At 42.4% G+C, this 18,796-nt stretch overlaps 1 protein-coding gene across 1 annotated transcript in view; it reads right to left on the bottom strand.

Moving 5' to 3' along the window:
* Slc49a4 (solute carrier family 49 member 4) overlaps positions 1–18,796 on the bottom strand; it is an 83,260-nt gene that overhangs the window by 36,101 nt on the left and 28,363 nt on the right. The window contains exon 3 of the mRNA XM_040750858.1: positions 612–877. Coding sequence (XP_040606792.1) covers positions 612–877 — 266 coding nt within the window. The remainder of the gene's footprint in view (positions 1–611; positions 878–18,796) is intronic.

Raw genomic sequence — 18,796 nt, 5'->3', positions numbered from 1 at the left:
AGCAAAGATGTATAAAAGCCCGAGGAGCAAGAAACAGGCACATGCAGGAGGACACTTGAAAGAGCTAGAGGAGGGGAATACAGGGCTTGACTACAAATAACAAGGGGGTGGATGTAAGAATGCTTTAGAAAGGTCAGTATCTCTGACTGACAGACAGACGTACACGGAGCAATGAAGAGAAGAATAAACTACAGGTGGTCGAGATGAAGAAGGTGAGAGAATGTGGCCAATAGTGGGAAAACTGCAAGGGAGAAAATAGGCTGAATGCTACCAACAGGTGCTTGACATACATGCATGATCAAGCATGACATTCAGTTTTGTAGACAGATACCAAATCTAGAGAGGACTCTAGGATATGGTGCTACAGAGCGTTTTACTGTAAGTGGATTAAAGAATTTTCATGTAGCAAGAGCATGTTACATTTAATGACATCCTAGGAAGTGTTGCTTCAAACCGGTACCTCCATATAATATAATGAAAGTACATTCTGAGAATGCGTATCTATCAATATTCAGGGCTCTCCTGTGATATGACCTAGAACACCACAACTAGAGAACAGAGACTGGAATAGAAACTAAAGTCAACCAGGAAGAAAAAAATCTCCATAGTACCTGCATATAACACAGTCTCGATGCGGTCTTTGATATGGGCCCTGCTACTCTCCGCGGTGAGAAGGGGCGATGTCCCATTGGGAGCTGGAACGACCAGGGGACCGACGAGAAATGCACATGCTCCACCAAGGTAACTCAACATTGATGCAATTGCTGTGGCAGTGGCTCGCTCATCTGCAGAGAACCATGTTGTAGAGAGGAACGGGGCTGCATTCATGACAGTTGGGCCTGCCAGTCCATTTAATATCTGTCCACCATGGATTAATCTGGAATTAGGAAAGTTACAAGGGCTTGAAGCAAGCACTTTCTAAATCAAAAGGATCTTACTGAGCAACCAACAGTTTAACTATGGCAATAAAAATACCCATGTGAAGAGTAATGGCACTCCAAGAAGGTGAGCTGACCTACTTTTCAAATGCCATGATGACTCTCTGGGAGGGAGACTAAGTGTGGTGAGTTACCATTTATCACTTCACAAATATGAAACTAAGAACTTGCTATAACCTTGCTGTGGTGGCTTGACTAGGAAAGACTCCCATAGGCTCACAGAATTGAATGGTTATTCACCAGGGAGTGGCACTGTTGGAGTAGGTGTGGCCTTGCTGGAGGAAGTGTGTCACTGGGGGTGGGCTTCGGGGTTTTAAATGCTCAAGCCAGGGCCAGTCTCCTCCCTCTCTCTCCCCTTTCCCTCTCTCTCCTCTCCCCGTCTGCCTGCTACCTGCAAATCCAGATGTAGAACTCTCAGCTCCTCTCCAACACCATGTCTGCTTGCATACCACCATGCTTACAAGTGACTAAATCTCTGAACGGTAAGCATGACCCAATTAAATGCTTTCCTTTATAACAGATGCCATGGTCATGGGAAATCTTCACAGAAATAGAGCATTGACTAAAACACTTGGTTCATTTACCCTATTATTGTTTCAATTTGCTGAAATAGGAAAGCCTAAACCTGGAAGAAACTTGCCAAGGTGCTAAGAAAGCAAAGTCAAAAATTAGGAAAAAATGCATTGCCTTTTCCTAGTCCCTAGATACGATACAGTTGAGCTCAATATTTCATACTGCTCTATGCCAAGATTTCAATGCTATCCACACACAAAATAATCATCAAGACTCTTCTCATGTCAGATGGAAAACACTCTGGCCTAGGTGGAGACCAAATGTTCCAATTGGGCTGCTTCAGTCACTTTGCCTAGGAGGAACAGCCCTAGGACAGTGAACTCACCTCAGGCCATGCTAAAGAGAAAGGTGGGATCATTCGTTTCTAATGAGATTCTGTACTTTTCCTCCCTAGAACTTGTGCCCCATCTTAGGAGACTGGAGCCACGTAGGTGGTAAGTCTGCCTGCCTTTCTGGATTATTAAAGTGTGGCTTTTTCTCTCCTTCTTTCCATCTATTTTCTAAGCACCCCTCCCCAACACCCTGTGTCTCCCTGCTTTCCCACATCTGGTTCCTGCCCACCCTGTGTCTGACCTCCATGCCAGACAAATGGCATTGCTTTTCCCTCCTCTTTTCCATTTGTCTCCTCCAAGTAGCTGCTGAAGTTTTACAGCTTGTCTGCTCTGGGGCTTTACTTTTAAGTGCTAATAAAATTGTTTTCATTTCAGTCCATTCTTAAATTCTTTTATTAATGAGACTAAGACCCCAAAGCAGGACCTTGGTTTCCCCTGTACCACTATCTGGATCCCATGAGAACTAGATGTCCTAATGACCCCAGGCACTGAGACTCCACTTGTATATGACAAGAGGGTAGGGTTAGACTAAGTGTGTATTTCCTGGCAACCTGCGAGGCTGAGGTCCTGGAACCTTTGGCTGATGAGACCTTTTTAAGGTGTGTGTGTGTGTGTGTGTGTGTGTGTGTGTGTGTTACATTGTGTGGAGGATTGGACCCAGGGCCTCATGGCCCCTCAGTTCTAATGCCCCTCTTCTGACTTCACAAGTAAGGGCTCGTGAAGGACAGACAGCCTTGCTGTCATCAACTGTTCTCTTGTTCACTGTCCCTAATGGGTGACCTAGCACTCTTCCCTCCTACTGGTCAAACTCTCATTCCCTGGGTGCTCTTCCTCTCAACACACACATCATCTCTGAGAGCAATCCTGAAGGAAAAAGCCAGTGTTCACAGGCAAGAAAGAAAGGCAGCGCAGTGCCTCCTGCCTCAGAGGCAGGGAGGAAGGGGCCCAGCAGGTGAGCTTCTCCATCCTGTGCTTTCTAACTAATATGTGTATTTTCAATTCTTTCTCTCTTTTTACTAGTAACTGGGCATCTTAAGCCATTCAGAAAAAACATTTCCGGAATGCAGAAAGAAATAACAGGCACACGGAGGAGGCATGGGCCTAAGCAGGCATTAACAAGTGAAATATGCAAGCCAGGTCTGTTCTTCTCTCCATGAGTGCTAGGGAGATTATTTGAAGGAAAAATAGCTCTAACTGCCATTAATATTCCTAGGTTCAAAAGTGAAAAAAATAATTAAGATCTCTTGTGTAAGGGGAATAATTTTCCAGGTACAGAATTACATTCAAATTGTTTTAAATTTTATTTATTTATTACATATACGGTGTTCTGCCTACATACCAGAAGAGGGCACCAGATTGAATTATAGATGGTTGTGGTTGCTGGGAATTGAACTCAGGACCTTGGAAGAGCAGTCCAGTACTCTTAACCTCTGAGCCATCTCTCCAGCCCCACAATTCTATCACTAGATAACTTTTTCACTGTAAACCTGTTTAAGCACAATCAGCATGCAAGTGAACTCAAAATCCCCAAGTCAGCTGGGAGGTGGTGGTACAGGCCTTTAGTCCCAGCACCTGGGAGGCAGAGGCAAGCAGATCTCTGTGAGTTCAAGGCCAGCCTGGTCTACAGGGTAAGTTCCAGGACAGCCAGGGCTACACAGAGAAATCCTGTATCAAAACAAACAAAACAAAGAAAAAAAATCCTCAAGTCACCCAAATGTGTATATGGGATCAATACTATTTATAAGTTTTTAGAAATTTCAAATTAGCAATACAAAAAAAGCAAAGTCAGGCTGGCAAGATGGCTCAGCAATTTAAGGTGCCAAGCCTGTCACCGGGGTGCAATCCTTGGGAACCACAAAGTGAAAGGACAGGCAGGGCTCGCACAGGCTGTCCTCTGACCTCTATAACCGTGCCATGACACACTTGTACTGTCCCCATCACACTCTCCATACAAAGAAAAGTAAAGGTCATCAGCAAATATTCTGGAGTTAATGCTATTACAAAAGATGCTGAGGGTGTAAAGGTCATCACCAGCACAGCACAGCGGCTGGGGGCAGGGCGGAAGCTCAGGCACTTTTGCTTCTGGCCTGTAAGTCAAGTGACACAACAAGACTGGTCAGGAGCTGCCCTGAGCTATTCAAGGGGTGTAAAGCTTCCTTACCAGAAACATCACAGATGGGGTCTGTCTACGGGCCTGTGCAGGTCTGTCAGGGTAGCTGTGTTGCCTCGTTCCTCCCTGCCTCCTCATGCGGCTTCCTCAGTGTCCTCTGTCCCCAACCTCAACTCAAATCCTCAGGCTTCCTTTCTCCCACAATTCTTTTCTTTTCTCTCACTTTGCAAGCTTCATTTCTCCCACCACTGTAAGCCGGGTGGAAAGAGGATGAGACTTTACTTCTTAAATACAGATAAATTTAGGCTTTCCATAGTAAGCAGCGTGGAGAATAAGACAGAGGCCCCTCTTGTGCCCATGGACCTGGATGCAGGGACAAGAATGTGCACTGCCATGTTTGATGGCTACGCCCTGGCCATGAGAGGTGTGCTGAATCCTACCACTGCTCGAGGCACCTCTGGCCGGCCTTCAATTAATGCCCTGTACACACAGAGGACAAGCCCTGAGGGACACACAGGATGGCACTCATGCACAGCTGCACTCCTTTTCTTATTAGTCAGCATTACTTAGATTTTCAAGGAAATGCCAATGGCTCAAGTTTAGACCAAAGAGCTAACTCTGTGTTTTCTAAGTACTTGACTTTCAGCTTACATTTAATGATATTCTGGTATCTTATCCTTTTGCTTTCTGGCATCATGGATTCCTAAATGCTAGCCATACAGAACAATATGTTTTATCATTTAAATTTTTGTAGCTAAAAGTGATTCCATACCTACTCCCTTGAGAAATTAATAATGCATTGAAAAACAGCATTTATGTTGGGCGATGGTGGCACACACCTTTAACCCCAGCACTCGGGAGGCAGAGGCAGGCCTATCTCTGTGAGTTTGAGGCCAGTTGGTCTACAAAGTGAATCTAAGATGGACAGGGATACACAGAGAAACCCTGTACCAAAAAGAAAAGAAGAAAAGAAAAATAACATTTATAACTTTAAAGCTTCCCCCTCTCTAGAAAGCACTGGGTGGGGTCTGACTAGGAAGCACAATCAGAAGTGACATCATCCCCCAGAGGCCTCCTCTGCTCTCCCACAGGCAGCATTCTGCAGGTTCTCCATTTACAATAGGAACAGTAAAAATCAGTGGCTGCTACAATGCCCCCAGGCAGGCAGAGTGAAGGTAGACAGTACCCAGGACATTTCCATCCTGAGCACAGTCCTACTTTACCAGCCCCTAGGGTATGACTTGCACTGCTGATGCCAGAGACTGACTTTTTTTTTTAAACATAGCAGATACTTCCTGGGGGTTATCCAGTGATCTTTACTGAAATTCTATTTTTAAATATGAAATATTTTAGCAGTCATAAAATATTACTTGCCTCTTAGACTTAACATGCCAACAATTCAGAAACTTTCTCCCAATTCCTAACCAACATCAACTCACTGGGTATTGAAAATAGGAGAAGTACTAGAAATAAGTCTGACTTCTTCATAGCCTAAGAACGCTTCCAAGTTAACTCTAGGAAAAAGGAACTTAGAAAAGGAGACACAGACCCCGGGAAAGTCCCAAGCTTTGAACTATTTTTAAATGAAAACTTAGTGTACTTTCAAATCTTTAAACAATTGGCCAATTAGGACTGAATTACAAACACCCCAAGAATCTACAATGCTCAACTCAAGGCAGCTGTAGCTGTCACTGAAGAGGCTATGAAGCCTGGGCCCTAAAGAGGCTGCTGATAGCAACTTCTCAAACACTATTAGAAAGGACAGAGCAACAGTGCAAAGCACACTGTTAGACACAGAACCAACACTCAGCCTCTGGGCTCTATCACATATGTAGCTGGCATTACATTCTTCATTCTGCAGGCTGTCTCTTTACTTGATCATTTCTCTTGCTGTACAGAAACTCTTTAGTTACATGAAAACCCATTTGCTAATCGTCGGCTATATTTTCTAAGCAACTGGAGACTTACATAAAGTCCTTGCCTATGCTGCTCTCCTGGAGCACTTTTGTACTCTTCCCTTATGAGAGTTTCAGGCCTTCCACTGGCTCTATGTCCTGTCAACATACAGTCTCATTCACCTGTTTCCCCTGCTCCAAAGACACTTTCTTACTCTAACAGGTGTTTCACAAGGTCAAATACAACAACCTTTAGCGAGATAGAGGAGGAAAATGGATTTAGTCCTGGCCTGAGAGGTGTCTACCTCTCCTTACATTGCCTCATACTCTTTTTTTCTTGCCAAATAACTTTATTTCATCCTCTTAACTAAAAGTATATGTATTCACAGCAGAAAAATTTGGAAAGAAATGCACAGAGAAGAAAAACTTCATCCATAAATTCCATACATCAGTTTGCTATTACTATTTTGATTTTCAGTCTTTTTTCTTTCAGTTGTTTTCTGGTCAGGCAATCATAGATATTATATTGAATATACAAGTTTTATGTAGTAGATTATTTTGCCTCATGAGTATTTTCTCATTTCATTACTTCTATTATCATAATCATTAATGGTTTGTGACATCTTATGATACATGTATAAAAACATTTACCTAACATTGTTAAGTTTTTGATAACTTGTTTTTAATATTAATACTGTTGGTAGCAGCCATTATCCAAATTACCTCTCTGGGGCCAGTAAAGCAAAGTACAAGAACTATTTAAAGTGCTGCAAAACATGTTACTACAGAGTTCACTGAAGAGTTTGTAGTAATTTCCATTTCCATCAATGAAAGTGCCTCCTCAAACTGCCTTGCATACTAACACTACACACACATACACATGCACATTTATACATATCCTCATGCACACACACATTCACACCTCTTATATTAGTTCTCTACTGCTATTACAATTAATTACCTCCACTTTATTATTATTGTATGCCTCTGAAAATCAGAAGCTTAACTTGGGTCGTCTCAGGGGTAAGCCACAGTGTGGCAAGACTGTGCTTTGGGGGAGAAGCCTTTCATATTTTCCTTTTCCAGCTCCTAGCAGCTCCCTTCTTTGACTTTGGCCCCCATTGCTATCTTTAAAACCAGCAGCTGTGGTTTGGGACCTCCCTGCCATCCCCTTTTGCCTCTCTTAAAGAACCCTGTGGTCACACAGGCTCTACCCGAACAATGCAGGGTACTCTCCCTGTTCTCGGGTCAGTGGATTAGCAAACCGGAACACTTTTTGTTACCATAACAATACCTGATCTAGCCTACTTAAGAAGAGGGCCACTTGGTTCAGAGTTTGGGGGCTGACTCCCCAAATGTCATCTTTCAGGTTCTGTATTGAGTGCTACTGTGTGGCTGCACCATCTCGTGCAGACAGCAGTGACACATGTATGGGAGAACAGGAAATAATCTTAATCCACGAAGCAGAGGAGACAGGAAGGCCTGGTCTTGTGCCTTCTATAAGAACACTCGGATTACAACCCAAAGGGTCACAAATGTCCCAAACAAACTAAGAACTTGCCCTGTCTCCTTTTTAAAAATCACATTATACAAGATTACATAAGACAATGTGCATGCATGTATGTAATGTACTTAGAGCACCCACATGCTCCACTACTCTCTTCTACCCCACCCCGCCTCACCAGTCCCCTTTGCCCTCCAGTTCTGCTTCCACTTTCATGTTATTTGTATGCATATGCATTATGTCTCTACAGAGCCTGGGACCCACAAATGAGAGAAAACATGGCATGTGTCTTTCTGGGACTGACTTAATTAGCTTAAGATGGTTATATCCATTTCCCTGCAAACAACTTTACTCCATTATTCTTTACATCTGATATATCAGACTATGACTATAAATCACATTGTGTGTCCATTCTTGTGTTGAAAGACACCCGGGCTGTATCCATAACTCAGCTCTTGTGAATGGCTGCAGCAAACAAGGCTGTGCCTGTATCTCTGCAGTGAGTCAACTTCTGGGTAAACACTGACAGGCAGTACAGCTAGGTCACGTGGTAGTTCTATTTTTAGTTTTCTGAGAAACTTCCAAACTGATTCCCAAAGTGGTTGGACTAGTTTTTACTCCCACCAGCAGCGGATAAAGTTCCCTGTCTGCATCTAGGGCAGAACTTGCTGTTACTTCTGTTCTGACTGAGGTGAGGTGGAATGTCAATGAAGCTTTAAATTTGCATGTCTCTAAGAGCTAGTGTGACTAAACACTGTTTTCACATTTACTGACTATTTGTATTTCATTGTTTGAGAACTGTCCGCTCATCTCATTGGCTCATTAACTGACTGGGCTGTTTGTTGGCATTTGGTATTATGAGTTCTCACACAAATCCTCTATCACATATGTAGCTGGCATTACATTCTTCATTCTGCAAGCTGTCTCTTCACTTGATCATTTCTCTTGCTGTACAGAAACTCTTTAGTTACATGAAAACCCATTTGCTAATCGTCGGCTATATTTTCTAGGCAACTGGAGACTTACATAAAGTCCTTGCCTATGCTGCTCTCCTGAAGCACGTTTGTACTCTTCCCTTATCAGAGTTTCAAGCCTTCCACTGGCTCTATGTCCTGTCAACATACAGTCTCAATACACAGTCACAACAGACCTTCAGGATATACTCAGTGCATACCCCACCATAGCACAGGCATCATTTCATTTCAGCCATAGCATTTCTTCATGTATAACACAATAGTCACAGGTTCAGATCATAGGGACACTACTCTACCCTTGTCAAGTCAAAAGTCTTTGCTGCTTTCTCTTGGTACAATTTTTATGTGTAGATGGATACATGTATATAGTGCGTGTGACAGGAGGCATGTGGTGGGTGGGTGTGCATATGTGCACAGATGGGGAGACCAGAGTTCTGTGTCAGATGTCTTCTCTGACTGCTTTCCAACCTATCTTGTGAGACATGGTCTCTTAGTGAACTCAGTGCTCACTGGCTAGAATGGCTGGCCATCCAGCTCCAGACATCTGCCTGTCTCTAATCCCCACCCAGAACTAGTATTATAGATGCACACTGACCACACCTGGCTTTTTTGTGTGGGTGCTGAGATCTGAACTCAGGTAATCAGCTTGTATGACACTTCACTGACTGAGTCATCTCCTAGCCTGTCAATCTATATTTGAAGCATAATAGTTAATAATTGTAAACAGTCACATCTGTCCATTTATCTCTTTATTATTTTCCTCAGAAAAGCACCCTCATGCAGTTAAGGGATAAACAGTCCCACATACTGTTTTGCTATTAAAAATATGGAATGAGGTGAGAATACAAAATGATCTCTTCCTAGCAAGAAAGAACAGACAATGCATCCATCTATGCAGGGAAAGACACTGTCTGCATTTACAAGACCCCACTGCTGCTTGCTGTACCTAAGTTTGGGCTAATGACTATATTAGAAGGACTTCAAGGTCATGTTTCTGCAGACAAAGCTGCCCTCCTGGGATTCCCTCCCACTGTGAGTGACAGTAGTGCAAATGCCCCTGCTGCTGATGTGACTTCCCTTAGGAGAACAAAAGGGAACTTATTCCTAGATGACCTGCAGAACAGAACTGCACTGTGCCCCGGGCCACCTGCAGATCTATCCTGGATAATCAAACAAGAAACAGTATGTCCTGGAATCTACTTGCTACAGTAGGTTAACCCACTCCCTGACTGAGAAGTTAGTCAGGAACTAAGGAGCTGTACTCACAAAGGTATGTCATGCATGGCCCTGACCACGTGGTTCAACTGTAGGCCAAGAAGGCCGGTCCCTGTAGACTTACAATAAAGCTGTTACTGAAAATAACCAGGAACTAGGTGGGAAGCCATGACCTGACTCTGAGTCCCTTACTTCTTGCTGATTACTTTGGACTGTGTTCAGGCTTGGTGCCAACCTATGCCAACCTTTGGAGGTGGGGCCTCACGGAAGGAAACTGGTCACTTCCTTTGACCTGAGGCATTGCCTTCTTCCACAGGCACAAGAACAGGGCCAACTGACCTCGGGGTAAAACCTGTGAAGCCATAAGCTAAAATTAACTATACCACCACTTGCTTTTTTGTTGTTGTTGTTTTTGTTTGTTTTTCATTTTGATTTTTTTTTTTTAGACAGGGTTTCTCTATGTAGCCCTGACTGTCCTGTCTCCTGAGTGCTAGGTTCAAAAATGAAGCCACCACACCTAGCCTCTCTTTTTTTTTTTAATTTTAGGTATTTTATCACAGTAGCAAACCAAAATAGATACTGATTTCAGCATGTCTGGGAGTAATACAGCCAGGAATATGCTAGCTAGTTTGCAAGCATTAATATAAGGGACAAAAGCCTGCTGGAGTTTCTTTCCACTCAGGGCCTGAAACCTTAACTAAATGAATATACAGGAACTGAAATCTGAGATGGCTCCTAAATTATTAACAGCAGGAAACAGAAAGTCCTTCAAGCCTGTCTACATGCACATATCAGATGAATACCATTTCCTACTCAGGCTGACTTCTTAGGATAATATCAAGAGAGTCATCATCAAATTGGGGGACTAGGTGCTGGAGGGATAGCCCACAAATTAACAGTGTATACTGCAGAGAACCCAAGTGTTCAGTTCTCGGCACCCACAGTGGGCAGCTCATAACCACCTGTAACTCCAGCTCCAGGGAGAACCAATAGTTCTGGCCTCCATGGGCACCTGCACACACTTGTACATAACCTACAAGTTACACATAACATATTACAACACACACATAACACATAATTAAAAACCAGTAAAAACAAATCTTAAAAAATTAGGGGAGTAGGGACGGGTGTAAAAGGCAAGAGGAAATTCAAGAGGTGTAAAAATCACACTAGGAGTAAAAATTCTCTTGGCTGTACTCATCTTTTAACATAAATAGACCTGGAGTCTAGGAAGTTCTTGAGGGGTTTGTACTGCCAAGATCCCACAAAACAGTCCTACAAAACTTTTTGTTTTGTTTTGTTTTGTTTTTTGAGACAGGGTTTCTCTGTATTGTTTTGGAGCTTGTCCTGGAACTCGCTAGGTAGACCACGCTGGTCTTGAGCTCACAGAGATCCGCCTACCTCTGCCTCCCAAGTGCTGGGATTAAAGGCATGCACCACCAACGCCCGGCTCCTACAAAACTTTTAAGATTGCTCAAGACTTGAGCAACCTCTGGATCCCTAAATCTGCTTCTTGTAGAACGCCAACTGTGAAAACTGTGTCACCCCAAGAGGGATGCACAGTTCAAATAACACACCACTGAGGGTAATGGATAAAAACAGTCTTCCAGAGGTGAAGGCCACAAGTCCACAGAGCAACCAAAGCAGCTACAGAACTACCCAGACTGTGGCGTTTGACAGGACACAGTCACTGGGCAAGACTTTAGATATGGGAAGTGGCAAGTGTGTTTGATGACATGCTTGGACTGTCTGCATGGGGAGTGAAGAGTGTGTTTGATGACATACATGGGCTGTCTGCATGGGGAGTGAAGAGCATGTTTGATGACATGCATGGACTGTCTGCATGGGGACTGAAGAGGGTGTTTGATGACATGCATGGACTGCATGGGGAGTGAAGAGCATGTTTGATGACATGCATGGGCTGTCTGCATGGGGAGTGAAGAGCGTGTTTGATGACATGCATGAGCTGTCTGCATGGGGAGTGAAGAGCGTGTTTGATGACGGTCTCCTTTCTGTCTTTTGTTGTAGCACCCTCAAGTGGTCATCCTAGGGGATGCTGGAACTCCCATTTCTCTTAAGTAGCCCACTGTCTTTTAGACTGTTTTTGAGTCACCTCATAATATTAATATTTGGAAGAAATCCAAACTTTTATCAAACTACATTTTTGGCCTCTTTATTAGAGGTCAGCCTATACGTTATTAATACAAACATTGGCTGTTAAGTAAATATAAACTGAATTATGAATTTAAGTGATGGAAAATGGAAATCAACATTTATTAAGTATGGCTACTACTTTCATTTCCGTAGACTTTTTCCCATTTTTCTTTTATTTTTGAGATTATAATACAATTACATCCATTTCTTCCTGCCTTTTTCTTCCCTTAAACACTTGACTTTTTTTTAAATACTTTAATGGCTAATCTTGGTTGTCAACCTGGAAGAGGGAATCTTTTTTTGTTTTTGTTTTGTTTTGTTTTTCAAGACAGAGTTTCTCTGTATAACCACCCTGGCTGTCTTGGAACTTGCTTTGTAGACCAACCATGCTGGCCTCAAACTCACAAAGATCCACCTACTTCTGTCTCCCAAATCCTGGGATTAAAGGTGTGTGCCACCAACACCTGGCTAAAGAGGGAATCTTAACTGAAGAATTGCTTCCATCCAAGTGGCCTGTGGGCATGTTTGTGGGACATCTTGATGGCTAATTGATGCAGGAGGGCTCCTCCACCCTGGGCAGGTGGTCTGAGCTGCGTAAGAAAGGTAATGAAGCAAGCCAGGAAGCAGTGCTCCTCCATTTTCTCCGCTTAGCCTCTGCCTTGAGCTTCTGACTTCTCCCAGTGATAGAGTTGAAAGAAGAAATTGTCTTTCCTCCCCCGACCCTGGTTTTGGTCAGTGTTTAATCAGGACCAAACTAGGACAAAAGCTTATATAATTTGCAAGCTATCTAAAACATTTCCAGTATGCATTTTCCCATTTTTCAGTTTACGATTTATTATGAAGCATGAAATTTAAGATGATGATGTCAAAATATTAACTAAGCCCCCATCCTAATCCTAATCACAAGTGGTTGTTTCCCTTTGTGATTTCTTTACTGATTTTATGCTTAGAAAAAAAAGTCTTTGGAAACAAGATTTACTTTGTTTTCTTTAGTCTCATTTGAAATACCTTTTCAAACCTGTCAGGGATGTACCCTAATGTATGCTGCAGAGTGGACCCTGCTTTTTTTTCTAATAGAAACGATTTCAAGGACAGACAGACACTCTAAATGATTCAACAAGCCCACTGACTCGTGTTTTCCCTGCATTACTATCGACAACTGCTTTTTAGCCTATTTTGTTCCTATAACCATTTCAGTGTGGATAAAATAAAATTTTAATGGTTTCTTTTGGTATTAAGAGGAAAATATTCAAGACAAACCTGATTTTGAAGGAAAAAAGAAACAGGCATTTCCAACAGCCTTTGAAATTCTTTTGAAACTGTGTTTTCTTCTTGGGGCAGAATGAGGCTCGCGTAGTAGAGAGCTTGCCTAGAGACAAGCTGGGGATGAATCCTAGAACTACGTAACCGGGGTGTGGTGGTGCACTTGGGAGGTGCAGTCAGGAGAATTCGATTCAACGTCATCCTCAGGAGTGACATAGAAAACAGGAGGCCAGCCTGGGCTACACTACCCTTCCCACTCCCCCAGCAGGCCTCCTCCAAAAAGTCCAAGAAAAACATTTATTTTATAATTATTTATTTGTGTGTTGGGTGCATGTGTGCATGTGTGCCATGGCATGTATACAGAGGTCAGAAGACGACTTGAAATAGTTGGCTCTTCTACCATGTGGGTCTCAGGGATTGAACTCAAGTCATCAATTGTGGCAGTGAGTGCCTTTACCTGATTAGCCATCTTGCTGGCCCTGAAATATTCCTAATGACCCAACTCAAGCTACTCTGAAAATCTCACCCACATCCATGATGTGATCCTACACAGGAAGGAGGGGGAAAGTGGGTAATCAGTTATGAACGGGTGTTCTAGAGGTCTGACCTGGGCGATGGGACTTAGTATGTGCTTGATGATACTTTTATCAAAATATGTCTTTTAAGCCGGGTGGTGGTGGCGCACGCCTTTATTCCCAGCACTCGGGAGGCAGAGGCAGGCGAATCTCTGTGAGTTCGAGGCCAGGCTGGACCGACAGCCTCCAAAACAATACAGAGAAACCCTGTCTCGTAAACCCCCCCAAAAAAGTTCTAAAATATGTCTTTTATATACTTTGGGGGAGGGGTTCAAGACAGGATTTCCCTGTGTAATAGCCCTGGCTGCCCTGGAACTCACAGAGATCCACCTGCCTCTGCCTCCTGAATGCTGGGATTAAAGATGTGCATCACCATGCCTGGCTGTATTTCGTGCAGTTACCTATATATGTATGTCTGTTGAACAAGAAAAAAATTAATATTCCTAGGTGATACAGGGGCCTGGGAATGATTAGAAATCAACATATCATAATGACAACAAAAGGGGAAAATGATGTATTGCCAAAGCTAATTTCATACCTTTTTCTTCTATTGAAGACCTTTCACCTTCCGGCCCCCTCCTACCATCAGTTTTGAATCTCAGCACCACACTGAAATACTTAAAACTTGGCCTAGCTTTAAGACTCAAACGGGGCAACTACATTTATAGAGTCTAACTATTTAAGATTTATTTTTTGTGCCTGGCAGTGGTGGTACACGCCTTTGATTCCCAGCACTTGGGAGGCAGAGATGGGTGGATCTCTGTGAGTTTGAGGCCAGCCTGGTCTACTGAGTGAGTTTCAGGACAGGCCCCAAAGCTACAGAGAAACCCTATCTCAAAAATAAAAAAAGATTTATTTTTGTTTTATGAGTGTTTTGCCTGCATGTCTGTCTGTGTCAGAGTGTCAGATCCTCTGGAACTGAAGCTGCCATGTGATTGCTGGGAATTGAACCAGGACCCTCTGGAAGAAAAGCCGGGACCCTTAACCGCTGGGCCATCTCTCCAGTCCCTAGAGTCTAACTCTTTAAGATTTACCTTTGTTTTATGTGTGTTTTGCCTGTATGTATGTATATGTGCTGTGTGTGCCTGGTGCCTAAGGAGGGCATCAAATCCCCAAGAACTGGAGTTACAGAAAATTCTGAGCAGCTATGTGGTAACTGAACCCAGGTTCCCCGAAGGAGCAGCAGTGGTCTTAACTGCTGAGCTATCCCATCAGTCCCTATCCTCTAATCAGTAATCTGCCTAAAAGGCACTTATGAGACTGTATCACATAATGGATCCATGAAATTTACTAAACAACTGTAATTAAAAGTGAAGTACTCTGCACATAGGCATACAGTAGTTCTTGAGCCTAAATAAACACGAGACTACCTAACAGACCTTGTTAAAATTGTTGGCACTGCAGTGGGGACCAAGGGTCTAGAATATTAGTAAACAGGTAGTTTATGGTATTTATTTTTCAAGACACCAATGTGGGGGAACCTTAATTTTATACATTTATAGGAAAGAATCTTAACCCTTAAATGTTCATATTCTCATTTTTCTATCAAATGATTCATATTTCTACATATAACTCTCCTCCCCCTCATTATTCATAGTCCTTATGTAAAAAATATGGAGCTTTACCAACAGGGGTAACTGTTGTCCTGGACAAACCATCCCTTACACTGACACTTGTACAAGGCTGATTGGTTAGAATTTCAATGGCCTGAGAGAATGTAATGTTTCTAGGCCCAAATCAAATTATCTTATGCAGTTTTTAGTTCCCTTAATGGACACTTATTGTCCTCTTCTATGTGTCCTAGTATCTTTGTGATCATTAGGTAAAGCCCTTGGAATGTACTGACTGCTAGTTCTCACCAACCAAAAGGCTAAGAATGCTGTCACACTGCACCTGGGGCCTAGGGACTACCTATTTGATGTCTCATTGATATATTTGAAAAGTGTCCTGACTCACAATTTCTTTGCTCTGTTCATAGATTTGTGGTAACCTGAATCTATAGTCCTGACCATAGCCATTTACTGACTCCAGAAAAGTTCTCTTTATCCTCTTAGAGGTGAAAGTTGTTTCTTCATTGACACTTAGTAGGCACTTTAGTTTTACTTACTTAGTCAAAAAGGCAATGCTCCCTCCCTGCTTTTTTTTGTTTGTTTGTTTTGTTTTGTTTTTTTGTCAATTGATACAAGCTAGAGTCATTTGGGAAGAGGAACCTCTATTTTAGATAAAATGCCATCAGATTGCCTACGAGCAAGCCTGTGGGACCTTTTCTTGATTACTTACGTGGGAGGTCCCAGCCCACTGGAGTTGGTGCCATGCCTGGGCAGATGGTCCTGGATGTTATAAGAAACCAGGCTGAGCAAAACATGGGGAACAAGACAGGAAGCATTGCTCCTCCTTGGCCTCTGCACCAGCTCCTGCCTCCAGGTTCAGACCTTGAGTTCTTGTCCTGGCTTTTCTTAGTGATGAACTGTAAGTTGTAAAATGAAATAAACACTTTCCTCCCCAAGTTGCTTTTGGCCATGGTGTTTATCACAACAATAGAAAGCAAACTAAACCATATTCACATGTGGTAGAATATTCCCAATAGTAGGAAAGAATATAAAACAAGTAAATGTTTGCTTCTTTCCAGACCTGCAATTCCCCAGCTCCTCCCCCAGAGACAACTGACAGCAATGACCTTTCTAGGAACAGTCCTTGCCAAAGCTGTTACACACACACACCGTTCATTGTCATTGTTTTCTAAGTAGAAGCACACTAAACAGACTTTTCTAAACCAGACTTCTTTGCTCAGAACCACATTCTACAGACAGTCCACATCGGCACCTGCAAAACTGTTAGCCTTTTCACAGCTGCAAACAAGCCCACAATCAACTGCACACCCCTTTGTGGTTGGCAACAGGGTGAGTACAGCCTTCTGTTATTATAAGCAAAGCCACACACACACACACACACACACACACACACACACACACACACACACACACACACACACACACACACGGTAGGCCCTGCCACTTGGTACAGCTTTGCATTTTCTATAAATGCACATGGTAAACCCTGTATACATTTTAAACCAGATACATTGCCCAAATGTCCTGCAAATGGGACACCCTAAACTGCTTCAACGCCAGCAATGCCAGATAGAGAGCAAATTATTTCGTTTATTTAACAGACAGAAAGTGACCTATTTCTTTCAGTTCTGTCATCTGCATTTTAACTTCTATTATTGCTTGTCATGTCCCTTACCCATGTCCTATTGGGTTGCTACTTCTTTGTTGACTTGTAATAATTACTTTCAACGAAAGAAATTGCCATTTGTCTGATTTGTTGTACTTCCTACTTTTTTGTTTTGTTTTGTTTTGTTTTACAAGACAGAGTTTTTCTGTATTGTTTTGGAGGCTGTCGGTCCAGCCTGGCCTTGAACTCACAGAGATCCACTTGTCTCTGCCTCTGGAATGCTGGGATGAAAGGCGTGCGCCACCACCGCCCGGGACTTCCTACTTTTTAACTTGTGTCTTGGCTTTGTTTGACAGTGTGGCTTGTCACGAAGACATTCTAAAGTTTCATGTAGTCAAATCCATTTCTTCTGTGGTTTTTAGGATTTGTGTCTTAGTTGGCAGGCCTTCCCCACTCTCAGCTTCTTTAAAACAACCATTTTTGAACAACTTCACTGCTTGTTTTTTATGTTTAGGTCTTTGATCCAACAGGAATTTCCTAAAAAGCAGCAAGGCAAGAGTCTAGGTTTCTTCTCATTGTTGTTTAGAGAGTTATGCAGTTTCTAAAAGCTTTTGACCAAATTAAAGATAATTTTGCCAGCTGCAAGGCATTTCACGATGGAGACTATTTCTAGAAAAACCTGTTTATCAGAACCACACTCTCCAACTGTCTGACACATTAGTAAATGCCATTTACTGCTTGCACTGATGAGAACCTCCCTAAATGGAAAGGAAACAAACACAGCACATGTTATGGGATGGCTGATACACCTATGACTAAAGACAGAAATCCCTCACTGCATCTTCACCATTAAGAAGTCCAGTTTGTTCACGGAGCATGCCACACAGTACTTCACACCACAGTGTGCTGTCATTCACTGCTACAGAACATTTATAGCATCTTTTGGTTGCTGTTAGATTTGCTATCAGAGACTCCCTTTTGATCTATGATGCTACCAAGAAAAAGTGAAAAATACTTTTTCCTGAGTTTTCTCCAGGACATTCAAACAAAATACATTATTATCATGATAGTTCCAGGAGTCAAGATTTAAGAAGTCAGGGTACAGGGCTGGGCCAGAACTCAAAAAGTTCCCTGTAAGACAGGTCCACAAAACACAGAGTGCCAAATCTTTGTTTCAGTGATGCTTAAGCACATACTCTAGGTCTTTATTCCTTCCACAGTGTCATATACATTGAAAAGTAGCAATCTAGCATATTTATCAGATAAAAATGAAGGCTCTAATTACAATATTTTCATTTTGACAGCTGCAATGTGTACTGTAAATATACAGTAAATACTTGAAAATACTGTGTGGACACACACTATCTTATTCCTGGGAAAACTTTCTTTACAGATGAACACAAAATGAAAATTGAATTTATACCATTTTTTTAGGGAAGTTTCAATATCTCTGAGCTCTGTTTCTCCATCCAGTCCATACTGTATTTATTAAATTAATTTTTCTTTAATATGCATTGGTGTTCTGCCTACATGTATGTCTGTGTGAGGGTGTCTAGTCCTCTAGAACTGGAGTTACAGACAGTTGTGAGTCACTACGTGGTTGCTGGGAATTGAACCCAGGTCCTCTGGAAGAGCAGCCAGTGTTCTTAACCTCTGAGCCATCTCTCCAGCTGGGCTAGTCACATTTCTTTATGGGTTCTAGTCTCCTTTGCTCTACTTTTTCAGTCAAAACGCAGACTCAACTTTATTTCTAGAATCGTAACTGGGAAGGATGAGGAGGGCTGGGATTAACAGCATAGGTGATTCAGAGTAGGATAGAAGTCAAAGGATGCTTGACATCTTCAGAATGCCTTGATGACATCAACACTGAACTTGTATTTTAACACTGTGGATGCTTAAAAACAAGACAAATAACCCTGTGATGTTTTTAAAAATTAAGACCATGTCAAACACATTGAAGACCCAACTAAGGAACGGTGGAATTGACAGCCTTCCACAGGAGCCCACATGATCTTCTCTGGCTTTTACAATACAAAACTTTTGCATCCTAAGAGAATATATTTTGAAAATCAGAAACTGAACATTT

Source organism: Mesocricetus auratus, unplaced genomic scaffold (assembly GCF_017639785.1).
Source record: "Mesocricetus auratus isolate SY011 unplaced genomic scaffold, BCM_Maur_2.0 Super-Scaffold_100008, whole genome shotgun sequence".
NCBI lineage: Eukaryota > Metazoa > Chordata > Mammalia > Rodentia > Cricetidae > Mesocricetus > Mesocricetus auratus.
Note: the sequence above shows the minus strand (reverse complement) of the source record. Positions and strands in the feature narration are given on the sequence as shown.